The 19765-nt window shown below is 43.6% G+C and overlaps 3 protein-coding genes across 3 annotated transcripts in view; all 3 read left to right on the top strand.

Annotated features, from left to right (window-relative positions):
- Window positions 1-19765, top strand: part of LOC146492474 (uncharacterized) — a 233236-nt gene that overhangs the window by 130429 nt on the left and 83042 nt on the right. The gene's annotated exons all lie outside the window — the stretch shown is intronic.
- Window positions 311-2956, top strand: LOC146492481 (uncharacterized; the record flags this gene model as incomplete). The annotated part of the gene is made up of 1 exon (XM_085149362.1): window positions 311-2956. A coding segment is annotated over one exon (2526 nt), but the record flags the coding sequence as incomplete, so codon positions are not given.
- LOC146492480 (uncharacterized) lies at window positions 3983-8652 on the top strand. The gene has a single exon (XM_085148934.1). It carries the CDS (start codon window positions 4569-4571, stop codon window positions 6747-6749), a length of 2181 nt encoding a protein of 726 aa, XP_085005060.1. The 5' UTR covers window positions 3983-4568; the 3' UTR covers window positions 6750-8652.

The following is a 19765-nucleotide window of genomic DNA, read 5'->3' as shown; positions in this document are numbered from 1 at the left end:
CTGCAGCCACAACCACAACTGCAGCCACAACAACCACAGCTGGTTCAACAACAACTATAGCTGCTCCAACAACAACCACAGCTGCTTCAACAACAACCACAGCTTCCCCAACAACAACTGCAGCCTCAACTACAGGTGCTCCAACAACAACCACAACTATCGCTCCAACAACTCCAACAACTGCACCCACAACAACAACAAATGCACCCACAACAAACACAGCTGCTCCAACAACAACTACAGCTGCTCCAAAAACAACCACAACTATCGCTCCAACAACTACAACAACTGCACACACAACCACAACTGAACCGACAACAACCACAGCTGGTTCAACAACAACTACAGCTGCTCCAACAACAACCACAGGTGCACCAACAACAACTACAGCTTCTCCAACAAAAACTACAGCTGCTCCAACAACAACCACATCTGCGGCCAAAACTGCAGCTGGTCCAACAACAACAACAATTGCACAGTCAAGTATAGGTGCTCAAACAACATCTACAGCTGCTACAACAACAACCACAGCTGCTCCAACAACAACCACAACTGCAGCCACAACAACCACAGCTGGTTCAACAACAACTGCAGCTGCTCAAAGAGCAACCACAACTGTCGCCCAAACAGCAACAACAACAAATGCACCCACAACAACCACAGCTGCACCAACAACATCTACAGCTGCTACAACAACAACCACAGCTGGTTCAACAACAACTGCAGCTGCTCAAACAGCAACCACAACTGTCTCACCAACAGCAACAACAACAAATGCACCCACAACAACCACAGCTGCTCCAACAACAACCACAGCTTTCCCAACAACAACAACCACAACTGCACACACAACCACACCTGCCCCAACAACAACTACAGGTGCTCCAACAACAACCACAACTGCTCCAACAACAACCACAGCTGCTCCAACAACAACCACAGCTGCACCAACAACAACTACAGCTTCTACAACAAAAACTACAGCTGCTCCAACAACAACCACATCTGCGGCCAAAACTGCAGCTGGTCCAACAACAACCACAACTTCCCCAACAACAACAACAACAATTGCACAGTCAACTACAGGTGCTCAAACAACATCTACAGCTGCTACAACAACAACCACAGCTGCTCCAACAACAACCACAACTGCAGCCACAACCACAACTGCAGCCACAACAACCACAGCTGGTTCAACAACAACTGCAGCTGCTCAAAGAGCAACCACAACTGTCGCCCCAACAGAAACAACAACAAATGCACCCACAACAACCACAGCTGCTCCAACAACAACCACAACTGCACACACAACCACACCTGCCCCAACAACAACTACAGCTGCTCCAACAACAACCACAGCTTCCCCAACAACAACAACCACAACTGCACACACAACCACACCTGCCCCAACAACAACTACAGCTGCTCCAACAACAACTACAGCTGCTCCAAAAACAACCACAACTATCGCTCCAACAACTACAACAACTGCACACACAACAACCACAGCTGCTACAACAACAACCACAACTGTCGCCACAACAACTACCACAACTGCGGCCACCACTGCAGGTGCTCCAACAACAACCACAACTGTCGCCTCAACAACAACTTCAACTGCACCCACAACAACAACAGCTGCTCCAACAACAACTATAGCAGCTCCAACAAAAACCACAACAGAAGCTGCTCAAACAGCAACCACAAGTATCGCTTCAACAACTACAACAACTGCACCCACAACAACCTCAGCTGGTTCAACAACATCTACAGCTGCTACAACAACAACAACCACAGTTGGTTCAACAACAACTGCAGCTGCTCAAAGAGCAACCACAACTGTCGCCCCAACAGCAACAACAACAAATGCACCCACAACAACCACAGCTGCCCCAACAACAACTACAGCTGCTCCAAAAACAACCACAACTATCGCTCCAACAACTACATCAACTGCACCCACAAAAACCACAGCTACTCCAACAACAACCACAGCTTCCCCAACAACAACTACAGCTGCTCCAACAACAACTACAGCTGCTCCAACAACAACCACAGCTGCTCCAACAACAACAACTGCACACACAACAACAACTGCACACACAACAACCACAGCTGGTTCAACAACAACTACAGCTGCTCCAACAACAACTACAGCTGCTCCAACAACAACCACAGCTGCACCAACAATAACCACAGCTTCTCCAACAACAACTACAGCTGCTCCAACAACAACTACAGCTTCTCCAACAACAACCACAGCTTCTCCAACAAAAACTACAGCTGCTCCAACAACAACCACATCTGCGGCCACAACTGCAGCTGGTCCAACAACAACCACAGCTTCCCCAACAACAACAACAACAACAACAACTGCACAGTCAACTACAGGTGCTCCAACAACATCTACTGCTGCTACAACAACAACTACAGCTGCTCAAACAGCAACCACAACTGTCGCCCCAACAGCAACAACAACAAAAGCACCCACAAAAACCACAGCTGCTCCAACAACAACCACAATTGCGGCCACAACAGAAGCTGCTCCAACATCAACCACAACTGTCGCCCCAACAGCAACAACAACAAATGCACCCACAACAACCACAACTGTCGCCCCAACAACTGCCACAACTGCACCCACGACAACCACAGCTGCTCCGACAACAACCACAACTGTCGCCCCAACAACAACCACAATAGCGGCCACAACTGCAGCTGCTCCAACAACAACAACCACAGCTTCCCCAACAACAACAAACACAAGTGCACCCTCAACAACAGGTGCTCCAACAATAACCACAGCTGCTCCAACAACAACCACAACTGCGGCTAAAACTGCAGCTGCTCCATCAACAACCACAGATTCCCCAACAACAACAACAACAACAACTGCACCCTCAACCACAGCTGCTCCAACAACAACTACAGCAGCTCCAATAACAACCACAAATGTCGCCCCAACAACTATCACAACTGCACTCACAACAACAACAGCTGCCCCAACAACAACTACAGCTGATCCAACAACAACAACAAATGCTCCAGTAACAACCACAACTCCAGCCACAACTGCAGCTGCTCCAACAACAACTACAGCTGCTCCGAAAACTACCACAGCTGTCGCCCCAACAACAATCACAACTCCGGCAACAACTGCAGCTGCACTCACAACAAACACAGCTGCTCCAACAACAATGACAGCTGCTCCAAAAACAACCAACATTGCACCCTCAACGACAGGTGCTGCAACAAGTAATACAGCTTCTCCCACAACAACCACAGCTGCTCCGACAACAACCACAACTGCGTCCACAACTGCAGCTGCTCCATCAACAACCACAACTGACGCCCCAACAACAACCACAACTGCTCCAACAACAACTACAGCTTCTCCAACAACAACCACAGCTTCTCCAACAAAAACTACAGCTGCTCCAACAACAACCACATCTGCGGCCACAACTGCAGCTGGTCCAACAACAACCACAGCTTCCCCAACAACAACAACAACAACAACTGCACAGTCAACTACAGGTGCTCCAACAACAACCACAGCTGCTACAACAACAACTACAGCTGCTCAAACAGCAACCACAACTGTCGCCCCAACAGCAACAACAACAAATGCACCCACAAAAACCACAGCTGCTCCAACAACAACTATAGCTGCTCCAACAACAACCACAATTGCGGCCACAACAGAAGCTGCTCCAACAGCAACCACAAGTGTCGCCCCAACAGCAACAACAACAAATGCACCCACAACAACCACAACTGTCGCCCCAACAACTACCACAACTGCACCCACGACAACCACAGCTGCTCCGACAACAACCACAACTGTCGCCCCAACAACTACCACAACTGCACCCACGACAACCACAGCTGCTCCGACAACAACCACAATAGCGGCCACAACTGCAGCTGCTCCAACAACAACAACCACAGCTTCCCCAACAACAACAAACACAAGTACACCCTCAACAACAGGTGCTCCAACAACATCTACAGCTGCTACAACAATAACCACAGCTGGTCCAACAACAACCACAACTGCGGCTAAAACTGCAGCTGCTCCATCAACAACCACAGATTCCCCAACAACAACAACAACAACAACTGCACCCTCAACTACAGCTGCTCCAACAACATCTATAGCTGCTCCAACAACAACAACAACTGCACCCTCAACCACAGCTGCTCCAACAACAACTACAGCAGCTCCAATAACAACCACAAATGTCGCCCCAACAACTATCACAACTGCACTCACAACAACAACAGCTGCTGCAACAACAACTGCAGCTGCTCCAACAACAACAACAAATGCTCCAGTAACAACCACAACTCCAGCCACAACTGCAGCTGCTCCAACAACAACTGCAGCTGCTCCAACAACAACAACAAATGCTCCAGTAACAACCACAACTCCAGCCACAACTGCAGCTGCTCCAACAACAACTACAGCTGCTCCGACAACTACCACAGCTGTCGCCCCAACAACAATCACAACTCCGGCAACAACTGCAGCTGCACTCACAACAAACACAGCTGCTCCAACAACAATGACAGCTGCTCCAAAAACAACCAACATTGCACCCTCAACGACAGGTGCTGCAACAAGTAATACAGCTTCTCCCACAACAACCACAGCTGCTCCGACAACAACCACAACTGCGTCCACAACTGCAGCTGCTCCATCAACAACCACAACTGACGCCCCAACAACAACCACAACTGCTCCAACAACAACTACAGCTTCTCCAACAACAACCACATCTGCGGCCACAACTGCAGCTGGTCCAACAACAACCACAGCTTCCCCAACAACAACAACAACAACTGCACAGTCAACTACAGGTGCTCCAACAACATCTACAGCTGCTCCATCAACAACCACAACTGACGCCCCAACAACAACCACAGCTTCTCCAACAAAAACTACAGCTGCTCCAACAACAACCACATCTGCGGCCACAACTGCAGCTGGTCCAACAACAACCACAGCTTCCCCAACAACAACAACAACAACTGCACAGTCAACTACAGGTGCTCCAACAACATCTACTGCTGCTACAACAACAACTACAGCTGCTCAAACAGCAACCACAACTGTCGCCCCAACAGAAACAACAACAAATGCACCCACAAAAACCACAGCTGCTCCAACAACAACTATAGCTGCTCCAACAACAACCACAATTGCGGCCACAACAGAAGCTGCTCCAACAGCAACCACAACTGTCGCCCCAACAGCAACAACAACAAATGCACCCACAACAACCACAACTGTCGCCCCAACAACTACCACAACTGCACCCACGACAACCACAGCTGCTCCGACAACAACCACAACTGTCGCCCAAACAACAACCACAATAGCGGCCACAACTGCAGCTGCTCCAACAACAACAACCACAGCTTCCCCAACAACAACAAACACAAGTGCACCCTCAACAACAGGTGCTCCAACAACATCTACAGCTGCTACAACAATAACCACAGCTGCTCCAACAACAACCACAACTGCGGCTAAAACTGCAGCTGCTCCATCAACAACCACAGATTCCCCAACAACAACAACAACAACAACTGCACCCTCAACTACAGCTGCTCCAACAACATCTATAGCTGCTCCAACAACAACAACAACTGCACCCTCAACCACAGCTGCTCCAACAACAACTACAGCAGCTCCAATAACAACCACAAATGTCGCCCCAACAACTATCACAACTGCACTCACAACAACAACAGCTGCTGCAACAACAACTGCAGCTGCTCCAACAACAACAACAAATGCTCCAGTAACAACCACAACTCCAGCCACAACTGCAGCTGCTCCAACAACAACTACAGCTGCTCCGACAACTACCACAGCTGTCGCCCCAACAACAATCACAACTCCGGCAACAACTGCAGCTGCACTCACAACAAACACAGCTGCTCCAACAACAATGACAGCTGCTCCAAAAACAACCAACATTGCACCCTCAACGACAGGTGCTGCAACAAGTAATACAGCTTCTCCCACAACAACCACAGCTGCTCCGACAACAACCACAACTGCGTCCACAACTGCAGCTGCTCCATCAACAACCACAACTGACGCCCCAACAACAACCACAACTGCTCCAACAACAACTACAGCTGCTCAAACAACAACCACAACTGCTGCCACAACTGCAGCTGCTCCAACAACAACCACATTTCCCCCAACAACAACAACAACAACAAGTGCACCATCAACCACAGGTGCTACAACAAGAACTACAGCTGCTCTCAAAACAACCACAACTGTCGCCTCAACAACTACCACAACTGCACCCACAACAACCACAGCTGCTCCAACAATAACCACAGCTGCCCCAACAACAACCGCAACTGCTCTGACAAAAACCACAACTGCGGCCACAACTTCAGGTGCTCCAACAACTACCACAACTGCACTCAAAACCACAGCTGCCCCAACAACAACCACATCTGCCCCAACAACAACCACAACTGCACCCACAACTGCTGCTGCTCCAAATACAACCACAGCTGCTCCAACAACTACTACCGCTGCTCCAAAAACAACCGCAACTGTACCAACAACAACCCTAAGTACAGCAACATCAACCTCAACTAAAGCATCAACCACAACTCCCATAACAAAAACCACCTCCTCTGCTATTGTTAACAACTTCAGCTTTCTGTCCCTAGTTCTGGCTCTAATACCACATGTTCTCAGCTCATATTTTTAATATTTTTCTCTTAAGTTCACATCATTTAAATGAAGTCACAAACCAAAATACATGTGGAAATGTAAAATTATTAAGTATGTAAATTTTAATTTGTCTTCATTGTGGGTTCATGACTTTTGGTTTGACAGAGAAAAGTTAATTTAAACAGTTTTAGTGTCTTCCTCCTCGAGATGATGTTTGTGTATGTATCATCCAAACATGTGTTATTTGATAACTGATAAAAATATTGTAATGTCTGCTATCTCAACACTATCATGGCACTTTTCAAAAATATCATAAATAAAGTCTTTTTGCATTGATTAATAAATGTCCCCTGACTTTTTAAGGATGAGAATAAATTCTCATAATAATAATTTCTCTATAATAGTCAGTGTTAATACTGACTTATTGAACTTTTTTATTTTGCTGCAACTCACAACAGTTTTCTCATCACATTTTGTTGTGGCCATTTTTGTTGAATGTTTATAAAATGCAATTTGTATTAATTTTGGTTTTTTCTTTAAAGTTGTAAGAATATGTTGACCTAGTTTTGTTTATGTAAATTTGTAATTCATTTTATTGGTAAAGGTTTTGGAAAGTGATTGGTGTAATGGCTTATGGACCCTCCCATTAATCACGGGATTAAGAGCACCCTGGAGGGGTGTGGTAAGGATATTTTTTGTTTGCCAAATGTCTAATGGGAACTCAGGAGGGTTAAGAAATGATTTTTTGACCACTTTTGAAGTTGTTAAAGCAAATTAAGTTAACTTTCGTTTAATTTTAAGTTTTAAGAAGTTATTTGGTTGATTTTTGTTTATAATTTTGCACGAAATAAACGACATATGATTTAAAACAATGGAATCAAAGTGCGTTCTAAAACAAACCTCCCGTTGCCACCCACGGCCTTTTCTTGGACCTTTCTTTTTTGGTGTTTGGAACATAAAAGGCCTTGACACATTTTGTAAATTAAAGACCGTGCAGTATTTGGAAGACAAACACACACACACACAGAGTATATACGCATAAAAATTATGATATTTTAAAGCAAAGGTCTGAGTGATTCTGCATAATCCAGACTATATGACTGTGGTTTTATGGGGTCTGATATCTCCTTGTAATGTAAACAATCAACTTAAATATCCAGTTTGATTATTAACCTTGACAATGGTAATCTAACACAACTAACAGTTGACAGTCACATACAGCTGCTTTTACAACCCCAGAGGATTCTCTCAAAATGTAAAAGAACTTTAATAACACTCTAGATCTTGTTTTAAAAATATAATGAATGCGCTGTGGAAATTTAGCCCTAAATCCAGCCCATCTGCCATAATTCAACACTGGGTTGCTGTGTTTGGATGGTTGCCTCGGGGTGGAGCCTGGGTTCCTGTTTCTCAACGAGTCCACCTGCGGTTCAGTGAGCAACAAATCACCCTGTAATGAAATAAAACTATGTTAAAGGTCCATTCGATTTATTGTCTTGTCATAACGTCTTGTAATAACTGTCTATTTTGGATTTGAAAACATACAGATGAGGTTAATAATGACACCATATTCTGTGCCATAAAACAAAGTGCAACTCGGGATTCTTACTTGTAATGAAGCATTACCATCTTAAAAGCAGTAGCATCTCCCACCAGTGATTAGAGAAAATTTTGCTGATAAATCTTCTGGACACGCCTGCAGTACAGGACTCCACCAGTTGAAGACCTGAGGACTTTTTTTAGAACATGTTGTTGACAGATCATCAGTATTAAACTATTATGTCTCAATCATACTTTAGAAACACCTAATGACAGAAATAGCTGATTAAAGGTCAGACAGGACAGGTTTCATGGTGTCGTAGCTGCCAGTGACGTGTCCCTTCTGTTTGACGGATATGTGGCTTTCCTCAATGAAGACTCAACCACCTCCTAAGCCTTCGGAAAAAGATTGCAGTTGTTTGTTGACTTCAATGCACAAAACAATAAATTCTAGTTCTGAGTGCCTGTTAGTGCACAACAGGCTAAACTATGAGGTGCGGCTGAAAGTTTATGCAACGAGAGGCAGCTTCAATAACCACACCTCATATGACTGAGCGTCAGATCAACCAGATTCATAAAACAAGTTGAATAAAGTAGAACACCAATGCAATATCATCTACAGCTGGACATGTGTTCAGTTTAAGGGGCACCATGTAACATGTAACATATTCAGCCAACATGATTTATGGCTGTTCAGCAGTTACATGTTCAAACTAACTCGTAACCCAAGAAGAGATTAGACCCATAATGCTAGCATCTCTGACTTTCCACTGAACCGACTGAGCCTGTGTAGCAGCCACCACATTCATGTAACACTGAGGGAGGAACAATTTGAGACTATGATGGGCACACTGAAAAATTTGTATTTATGCTAAGTTGCAGATGGATTTCAGCCTTTAGCTCCATATGTGAGATGTGTGGGGCAGCGTAGGCGACTGTAGGATGAAGGCAAAGATAAAGGAACAATAACTGGAGATTAATTATCTGAATTAGCTGTTCGTTCTAGTTTTTGTGCGCCACCCTCTCTCCCCTTTTTTCTCATTAGTACACGGGGATCTGTCAGGACCGGGAGCCGCTGCCAGTCACCAATGAGGCCTTCCCCAAACCATAGCTCAATTCTTGGTTAAGCCATCCACCGTTCTCTACTAAAAACTGCTGCCCCAGCAAAAATGAGGACGTGGGCCCAGCTAGTGAAACAAAAAGACTTTGGTGACATCTAGTGGCAGCAGTGAGAGACTACAAACTCAGAAAACTGATCTCTTCGTGAATACAGTCCACACTGTATACATGAAGGAATCTGAAACAGCAGATTTTATATAAAGTGAGACTGTGAGCCATAACTGCACACTGCAGTAAAATCCCCTCACATATGCAACTAAAGCAACAGCATCATATACATGACACACACATTAGTCATATTAGTAACTCAGTCCTGAACGATGGCATCTGCTGATGTCACAGTGAGCATGTTTCCTTTGAGTGTTAACGCTACACAAACGTCTGGGGTTAATTCAACATATTTCAAAAAGAGAAACTTTATCTGACATTTAGGTCACACCAAGCTGTGGTCATGCAACACACAGAAGGTAACCTTTATGATCTGTGCACATTCGAACAAGACCAAGCTGTCACTTCCAGCCTGCGATGTGGAGGTGAGTATTTAGACTGGGAGGGGAAATCCATCTCACAGGAAAAAGGAGGAAAAAGGAACCAACAGAAAACAAGACAGGACACAAAAATGACCGTGAGACAGAGAGAGAATATTACTCAGATACTCGCATCTTTACATTGGCTGCAAATTAAATATAGAGTGATTTCAAGGTTTTATTATTGGTTTTTAAAGCCCTCTATGGTTTGGCTCCAGGTTACATTTCAGATCACCTTAGCCTGCGCCTACCCACTCAAACTCTATGTTCCTCCAGTCAGATGCTTTTACTGGTTCCAGGCTTCTAGTTAAAATCAAGAGGTGCCTGCGGCTCGGTTCACACTGGCACAGCTGGCTGCCGGCGGAGCCGGCGGGCACGCCGGTGCAGCCCCCTCTAGCTTCTGCCTGGTGGCTACTGGGTGACCCCTCGTCTGGGGATCCTCAGCCCTTCCCATGAAGGTGGCACGGATGCCCCTCCGGTGGTCCTCCTTGGGCTCTTGCACTCTGGGGCCTCTGGATGTCTGGGGCCTGGATCTCCTCCATGCCTGCTTCATGCCCTGGGGGACAGGGCTATGGCTCTCTACATCCTCTTGCAGACCATTACATGGGGAAACCATTTGAATGCAAGCGCGCCGATCCACACAGGTGTGCACACGGGTGTTCACTGTTCGTAGACTTAAATCACACCTTTCTTGGCTGCTACTTCAAAGCACATTGTGCGCTGTCTGTCCTGCGTGCTGCACAACAACATTCAATATTTAGTATTTACTGCTGTTTACACTTAGCTAGATTAATGCGATGGTGTTGTGTATAGTATGTTGCTTTGTTTTGTTTTTTTTGCTTGTTTTCTCTTTTTCTCTCAACAGGTGATCCCGGAGATATTTTTTTCCCCCCTTTCTCACTGTCCCTCTCCCCTTCTGTTTTTCTTTTCCTTCCTCTTTCTTTCTCCCTTTCCTATCCCTCACTCATGTCTGTCCCGTCTGTAACAAGTGAAAATAAAATAAAATAAATAATAAAAACAAAGGTCGATCAAATGGACCAATACGGCAATGCCATGATGATCCATTTGGCAAAATAAATCCATTGGGTATCCTTGTTGGTCTTCAGACAACAATTCTGACGGCTAAAGAACCAAACGGGACAGGCAAAAAAAAAAAAAAATCAAGAGGTGACAAGCTTTCTCCATCGCCGCTCCGAGACTCTGGAACAGTCTTCCGTCTTTTATAAAATTCTCTTCCTCTTTCAAAATCTTCAAATCGAACTTCAAGATTGTCTTTCAGATCTTTTTGACAGTGCATGTGTCTATGTATATGTATATGTATGTATATATATATATATATATATATATATATATATATATGCACGTATATGTATGTGCATGTGTACCTCTACATAGTCCACAGGTCCACAGTGCTGTGTACACTTGTAATTTCAACTGCTAATGCAAATGAAATCTTTTTAAATGACAGAACTTTCTCCTGAAATTCCTTCTGAAAAATTTGACACCACACTGTGATGAGCCACGTAAAGACTTTGGTGACATCTAGTGGCAGCAGTGAGAGGCTACAACCTTGGCAATTCAGTCTCTTCAGAAAAGTCTTGATTTCCTGCACAGATACAAGTGCCTTGTTGCGACTTGACCCTGTATAAATATTATCGAATGCTGAGGGCTTTCCACAGTAGGGTTGGTGTGTAATGGTTTGCACTCTGGAATCCAGTGATCTGATTTCAAATCTCATTGGTACTTCATTTCTTTGCCCCAGAGGTAAATTACCACTTTTTCTTTTTATCACTTTGAAAAACATCCGTTCTCCGGGCTCTACCAGCTCTCCTCCTGGATGCTGCTACTGTTAGCCACCAATACTTTTATTTTGTAATAAGTTTTTTTTTTTTTTTACAAGGAATGGGTGCATAAACAGCTCAGGTATCCATACACTTAGGTCTATAAGATATTTGCTTGGGGCTTAAATTAATATATTTTTTAACTTGTAAATGTTCTGTTTTCATTGATACCATCCCTCCTTTTTAGACATGGCTCAATTTGGCTGCATATCTATGTCAGCTTTTCGTTACTATATGTACTCCCCTTCATAAAAATAAATATCCGAGGATAATTGAAGCATCTTCCTTTACCCAAAATGTAAAACTCATAACCTTGAAAGGAACTCCAAGCAGCTTGAATCTGCAAAGAAAAGAAAGCATCTGAGCTTGTTTCTCACATGAAACTTAGCATGATATTCTCATTTCAATCAGTTATCCACACATCTTTATAGTTTCTTTTGTTTTATCAGTACAAAGTGAAAGCGAGAGAAGAACTCCTCGAGGCAACCCTATTCTGCAACACTTACATGTCAGAAGCTTGCCACCCACCTTAACTCTTTAATTCTGTAGTCTGTAGGAAAAACAGGACCCACACGCAGGACGTGCAGAACAAAGACAGTGAATTTATTTATTTATAGTGTAGTCATGATGCCCCTCGAGGCAGACGTTGGTTGCTCCGCTCTCAGATACCGACTTGTTGTTTGTCGTTGTTGTTGTTTGTTTTTGGTTCTTTTTGCACTTTGTGTACTGTTAACATACCTGAGACAGACACTACTGGACATCAGCAACTCACATAATCTTCTGGACTTTACCCTTCTGTCGAAGCTTCAAGCCATTGTTCGGCCCAGTAGCCACCTCCACCACCACCACCTCCACCACCACAACACCACTCCCCCACTCTCACTAGACCCTAGTGAGTCAGCTGACCCCAGGAGAGTGCTTCGAAGATGGCGACGTAAGCGAGGCAAGAAGGGGGGGCTCCATGCTAGGTTAAAAGCTTGGGATAGCCGACCACCATTACCCAGCCTCTTGTTGGCCAATGTGAGGAACCTGGAAAACAAACTGGACGAATGACGAGCCACGATCACAACACAGGAAATTAGATAATGCTTCACTCTTGTTTTCACCAAGACCAGGCTCTCAGTCAAAGTCCCAGAGTGCGCTGTTTAGCTGCAGACTCCCTCCATATACTGAGGAGACCGGACTGCAGCCTCCGGTAAGGCTGTCGGGGGAGGTGTGTGTGCGTTCATTAACAACTCGTTGTGCGGAGACGTGCAGATGGTCCAGAAGCACCGTTCACCAGATGTTTGGCCAGACGCAGCTGTGTTTTCCTGTGGGATCCCCAGATACTTGTAGCTGCCCTCAATGTCTGAAATGTGGCTTTCTGGTAGTTCGATCTCCTCAGTTCAGACTACCTTCCCTCTCTTCGTTGATATCGATAGTCAGTCCTGTCAATGATCTCTGAGCAGTGGTGGGGACTTGGTAGATTCTGCACTTGACGGTGACCTGTGCTATGGGGTTGAAGTTGGCCTCTAGTGTTGTATGCCACATCCCCATTACGTTCCTAATGAAGGCTCTTGGAGTTCTTTTGATCTTGTACCAGCTGTGGGGCATTGAGTCATAGGCCTTCTTGTAATCCTGGTAGTGCACAGGTTTGTTAGCCTAGTCTTGCAGTCTCAGCTGACTGCTCATTCTACCAGTAGCTGGTGTTTTGCACCTCTGGTATTCTTGCTGATTCCTTCCTGTGCCCCACTCATGTATTAAGCCACGTGCCTGTTCATCTTAGCTGCTAGTCTACGGAGCTTGGAAAGAAAAGCGTCTGGACTTCTTCTGTGCCACTGTGAGGATTACTGGGCCCTGTTTAAGGAGGTCTACTCTTAGATACACTAGCTACTGAGCCTTTCCTGTATGGGTTGCATTCTTCTCCGATATGCTCTTCCAGTACTTCTGCCGCAACAACTGCAACAACCGCAGCAACAACACACAACCTCAGCAGCAACAAGAAGCGCAACAACCGCAGCAGCAGCAACAACCACCTCCTCTGCCATCTTCAACAACATCAGCTTCCTGTGAGTAGTTGTGGCTCTTATGTCACATGTACTAATCTCATATTGTTAACATTTTCCTTTAGTTCACTTTCTGTGAATTATGGTATAAAAATAGAAGGATATAGATGTGAATATTTAAAATATTGAAATAAGCATATTTGATTTCTTATGTATTGTGTGTGTGTCTGAAAATCTTAAATTTGAGAATTTGTTTTTTCTCCTAGAAATGATGTTTATATATATCATCCAGAACAAATATTAATATTATTGTCTTATGATAATTTCAGTCTACACACTGAGCTGCCATAAATAAAGTCTTTTAGCACTGATTATTAGTTGCTCTTACACCTTCCGGTTGAGTGAACGCTGCCGCTACTCACTGGTATCTTTTTATCTTTTATTTATATATTCTCTTATTAAGATCCTCATGATAATCCTTTCTGTATAAAAGTCAGTCAGTAGTGGTGCACATATTCAGTTCAGCTTTTTTGCAGCAACAGTTCCTGCAATGTGTGTTATGATGTAATGTCAACAGTGTTGGGAAGACAACACAAACAAACCCATACTTTTTAGACACATGGGGAGTGTGTAATATGGACCCAACACACACAATGGTTTTGCTTACAGTTTATTGCCAACTTGCACCCATCCATCCTGGTCTCTCGCTTCACTATAAAGGAAAAAGAGTCATTAGTTCAATTGCCACCACCTATGGCCTCACCTGTCTCCCCGGCACTGCCCCCTTGAGCTCACTGCACCACCCCTCCCTTGCAGCTGAGCCAGGGACCACACCTCTGCCACAGAGTGAAAAATAAATAAACAGAATAAGTACATTCAAGAATTCCTGCGGCACATAATACAGTATGGCCGCATAAAAAGTCTCTGCCACATCTCTGGCACCTACTGTTTATTTCCCCAGACTGAAGAGTTGTATTAGGGTTAAACTGCTCTACTTTGACACAATAATGAGTGGGGATAAATCTAAGAAAGGAGGATACAGACTACGAAACATCCGTGATTGTGAAATGGAGAAAGAAGCCACGGCTAATGAGGCAAGCCTCGCATCGGGACAAGATGGCGACGAGGCACAGGCCTGGACTGGCTTTGGGATGCTGTGAGTAGCGTTCTGATGACTGACATGGCTACACTGGGAGCTGAACTGGAAGGTGACTCAAAGATAAAACTTCTGAGGTGGCCAGCATACGACCCTGATGTTTACCTGCCTCCCATGACAGTAGATTTAGACAATGGGCATGGAGTTACTGCCGTGTGTACAGTTATCGTAAAATCTAAAATTATGGCTTTCGATACCTTATGCAAGACTTACGAAGTCTTGTTTCTCGTTGCAAGTCTGTGACTATATTGGTAAAAGAATAAACTGCTGTGTCCCTGACTTCTCGGTTGTTAACATCTTCATCGATACTTATGACTCCAGGAGTAACACAGCCCTGATAAATAAACTGTACAAATGTATGATTAAGTTTAAAAAGGACTTAACAATTTACATAAAGCAGAAACGGGAAAGAGAAATGGACACTGAGATTAAGAAGACGGGTGGTCAAGGAAACACAGTTCACCACAACTAACTCCAACATGTGGCGGGACTTTTGTTGGAAGAACATTATCCTTTTTTTCATAACACCTAAACAAAAGTTTAAATTCAGTCATGGCAGGTCATGGACACATATTCTGGTCCTGCCCGTCCATACAACCTGTCATGGTTCTGAGTCGCTGACCCAGTGTTTTGAGTTTATTGTTATTGTTTTCTAGTTTCTTCTGTTTTTGTTTTTCGTGTTTGTGTTTTGTGTTTCTGTTATCCCTACCTGTGTCCTCTCCAGTGTTCAGTTCGTGTCTTTGAGTTTGAGTTTGTAAAACAGTTTGAATTTTCTGTTTTACTTTGAAGGTCTGTGTCTCATTATATCCATTAGTTTCAGCTGTGTTCCCCTCGGCTGTGTCGTTCCCTCATTACTTTGTGTGTATTTATAGTGTGTGCCTGCCTGTGTTCCTTGTGGGTTTGTCTATGTTATTTTGTGCTTCCCCATGTCTCTCTGCTCCTCGCCTCGCCAACTTCCAACCCTTCTGGTTGGAAGTTGTGAAAATAATTCCAAAAGCACTGGGATTCAATATGAGTTATACATTTGCATCATTGTATCTGGGATATTTTGCAGAAGATTTAGTTACAGATGATGTTTATCTCCTGAGAATTATTTTGGCATCTGTGAAAAAGGCTATAACAAAACGCTGGCTTTGTAAAGATCCTCCCTTTTTACCTCTATAGTAGAAAACATCCGATTGATGGAATGTATGACTTTCACCCTGCGACTAGGGGGGGGATGTTGGAGAAAATGGCAGCGCTTTACAAACTGTGACAGCACTCTTTAATGCATAGAACTTGCAATACCATAGTGTTGATGTATGTGTAAATGTGTGGATGTATATACATGGATATATTGTCTTCCGATGACCTTATAATATTTTGTTTTTTGTTTCCATTTTTTCCCCTTTTGCTGCATAAAAATGTTCCTAAAAAAAATCTAAAAAAAAAAAGTACATTCAAAACAACAACTGACATTTGATCTTCATATATACTTGATTTTTCCATTGAACAAAATCCCTGAAATGTTTCTATCAATGCATTTCAGGCAGTTTGTCCAAAGTCTGTTCATTCTGCGCTCCAGATGAGTCGAGTGTATTAAAAATCGCATTAATCGTGATGACCATGTTAATGCGTGTAAGCGTGTTAATGCTGAATTGACGTGTTAACACTGACAGCACTACCTAAATTATAAATAATAATAATGGATTGGATTTATATAGCGCTTTTCAAGGCACCCAAAGCGCTTTACAATACCACTATTCATTCACTCTCACATTCACACATCATCCCCTTTGTGGCTGATAAATCCCTGTTTTTCTTTCTTTGGATTCACTTCACTGATTTTTTTGTTCAGCTGTCACACAGGTATGTAACGTCTCAACATGAGGGTTAGCATAGCTACACTGCTCCTCACACATAACGGCCCAACTCACTTTTCTCTGCTGTTTCTTTTCCAATACGTTTGTAGATGTATTTCTCACACCTCAGTAAACTGGGATACATGAGCTAGAACACAGAGGGAAGTTTAATATTTCTCCAGTCGTTAAGGAAAATATGCAAATGCAAGGAATTTCAAGGGCTTTTCAGATCGGAAAAGCATCGGAGCTTCAGTGATTTGTATATCATAACTATCACAGTGCCTGTTAGATAGTCAGGACTATGGAATAAAAAAAGTACTTGGGTGAATGACAAAAGTTGCTTTGAGTGCTCAGATAGTGTAAAACAGGGCTATATAAGCACCAATCGATTCCATTTGAACAACTTCTGTGTGATCAGGCACCAACATGAAGCTGTAGATCCTGTCAGTCCTGAAATCTCTACATTGCGTGGTGGGACTGTAGATGTGACTTGTACTGACATGCCTGAAATCCTTCAGGCAGAGCAGTAACACTCCGCCAGGTGACACCGATGAAGCAGACGACCAAAGTCACATGACAATGAGCTGTCAGTCACTTTTCTTTTGCTTCAAAACTACATCACACACCACATTCAGACCCATTAGGCAGCTCTCAAACACTTTATCAGCAAACATAATTTTCCCACTTGTCATTTGTGGGAATTGTAAATCACAACTTTTTGGTATCTATTAATGAACTTTGGTGGAAGAAAAAATAAGACTGAGAAAAAAAAAATTTCATCAACTGAAAAGAAGACATAAAAAAATGTCACTTTACATAAAGACAGGTACATCTCTGGTTTTTATTGAACAGACTGAAGTCATTTCCTGTGTTTATAATATTATCAGGCATGTCCTTGTATGACTTTTAAATTCAGGTGGACCTCTGCTGTCTGTCATCTATTTGAGCAGTTTAAAATTCAGACATTCATAATAATTGGAGGAGTGCAGAGCTGGAATCCATCCAATGAAAACCAATAACAAAGTCCTGTGGTAAAATGAAATCTTATTGCAAATGTGTGATGACAGGCTTTCTCCTCTTTATTTACCTGTTGCCAAGGTGAATCATGGTATCGGCAGTGATTTCACCTTCCATTAGGCCTAATTCACTTGCTTAACTCAGAATAAATTGATTGGACAAACACTGATCAACTTTCCTGGAACCAAAGAAGGAGAGTTTCTATGACAAATATGAGCACTGGACTCTGACTTTGTTTAGTCTGGTTTGTGAAACACAACCTTGATGAGGCTCTCACTCGGTGCACGACAAAAGCATTTAAAGAATTTGCAGCTGCCACAACGTAAATTACTCAAGTTTATGAAGCGTTAAATATCCTTTATGTTCAATTATGGAAAATTACCAAGTTCAGTTACAGCAAGATTATTAAATGCTGTTATTTTCATGAAGACGAACTCAGAGAATGTATTGTGATAGAGAAACTGCCAAACTAGCAGGTGTGTCGTTTTTCTGTTGTGCTCTCTTTGGTTAACTGTGAGTCACTTTAATGTGACAGGAAACGCATCAAATGTTTGGCCTTAATTGAACAGTCAGCTCTGCCGTCTGGAACTAGCCTGGGTTGATTTCATTATAGTTTCATAAGGAAAGACTGAACAACCATAATTTATTTTATTTTTAAATGAAGCTTTTTTGAGTAAATAGATGTGATTTAGAAGTAACTGTAACAGCATCACCTGTCCTCAGTCACATGACCGCATGTCGTTGGCTCTGATGTGCAGTACAAACACACTGTGTGTGGTGTGGTAGGACTCAGGCGCAGAGCAGAGTTCAGGGGAAAACAACGCTTATTTACACAGTCACCAGGTGCAGATATATACAGTGAGGGGAGCGGGGGTCCTGGGTCCGAAAGGAAAGTCCGGGACACGCTAGCTCTTCTTCTTTACAACGGTTCAAACAACAGGTTGGTCACGAGTCCGGGGAAACTGTGCACAGGAGAAAAGAGGGTTACACAGAGATCACAGCAGGTCCACACCGCTTAAGGACACCAGGCTGAGGTTTACTGACGTGTCTAGCACAATCATCCAGCGGTGAGGCTGTCTGCATCCCGGCCTTAAGAGTCCAACCCATAATTAGAGCCTGGCGAGATGCAGGTGTGTGTGCCAAGGGCGAGAGCCTGCAGTGAGCTCTGCCCTGGCGGGGAGGAGAGAGGAGAATGTACACAAAACACATGTGGCCGGGCAGACACGGGGCCCATGACACACACAGGCTTTGTTGTTTATCATTGTTGTGCTGGTCTTCACATTCTGTGCTCCAGACTGTTCTCACAGTAATAATGCTCTTTGTGTATTACTGCCTTTCACTGCAGTGTGGGTCAACAAACTGCACCATCACCAGTTTGATAGGTAAGGTTCAGTCAACAGAAGTTACTTTTACAGGAAATGTTTTGCAGGAAGTCTTTGCTAAATATTGCGCAGAGGTGATTCATGTGTGCAGCAGCTGCTGACGTCAGTGATCAGAACCAGGAACATGTTTAACAAAAACATGTTCCTGGTTCTTTTTTTATTCTCCGGGTAAATACCAACAAGCTGACTGACAGCACAGACTATTCCAGTCCGTTGCATGTCTGATGATTCATTTAAACAGCAACACACCCAACGCACAGAAATGTTCTTCAGTTTTGGGTGGTGACTCTTCATTCACTCGGCTCTTTTGTTCTGACTTTATTATTTTCTGTTTATAGCTCCAAGGAAATAAAGTTGTTTATCACGGTGCTTTCCATGTGCTGTTTACTGTCAGAACAATAATTACAAATTAGGCATTGAGAAGACAGGAAGACAGCTCTTCCTCACTGTCTTCCTGGTCACACTGCAGGTTATTGTCTTCACTTAATATTCTCAGATTCTTTCTTTGACATTTAAACCATTTAAGATGCATCTTCTACTTTATCAAAGCACTCACACAAAAACACGAGATTCATGAATGCATAAAAAATTATTTTAGGAATCTGAATTAATTCACACATCACGATAAAGAACAGCATGACATACA

Source organism: Neolamprologus multifasciatus, chromosome 22 (assembly GCF_963576455.1).
Source record: "Neolamprologus multifasciatus chromosome 22, fNeoMul1.2, whole genome shotgun sequence".
Taxonomy (NCBI): Eukaryota; Metazoa; Chordata; class Actinopteri; order Cichliformes; family Cichlidae; genus Neolamprologus; species Neolamprologus multifasciatus.
Note: the sequence above shows the minus strand (reverse complement) of the source record. Positions and strands in the feature narration are given on the sequence as shown.

Coding starts and splice junctions, on each gene's coding strand:
- LOC146492480 (XM_085148934.1), top strand. CDS start 4,569: ATGACAGCTGCTCCAAAAACAACCAACATTGCACCCTCAACGACAGGT.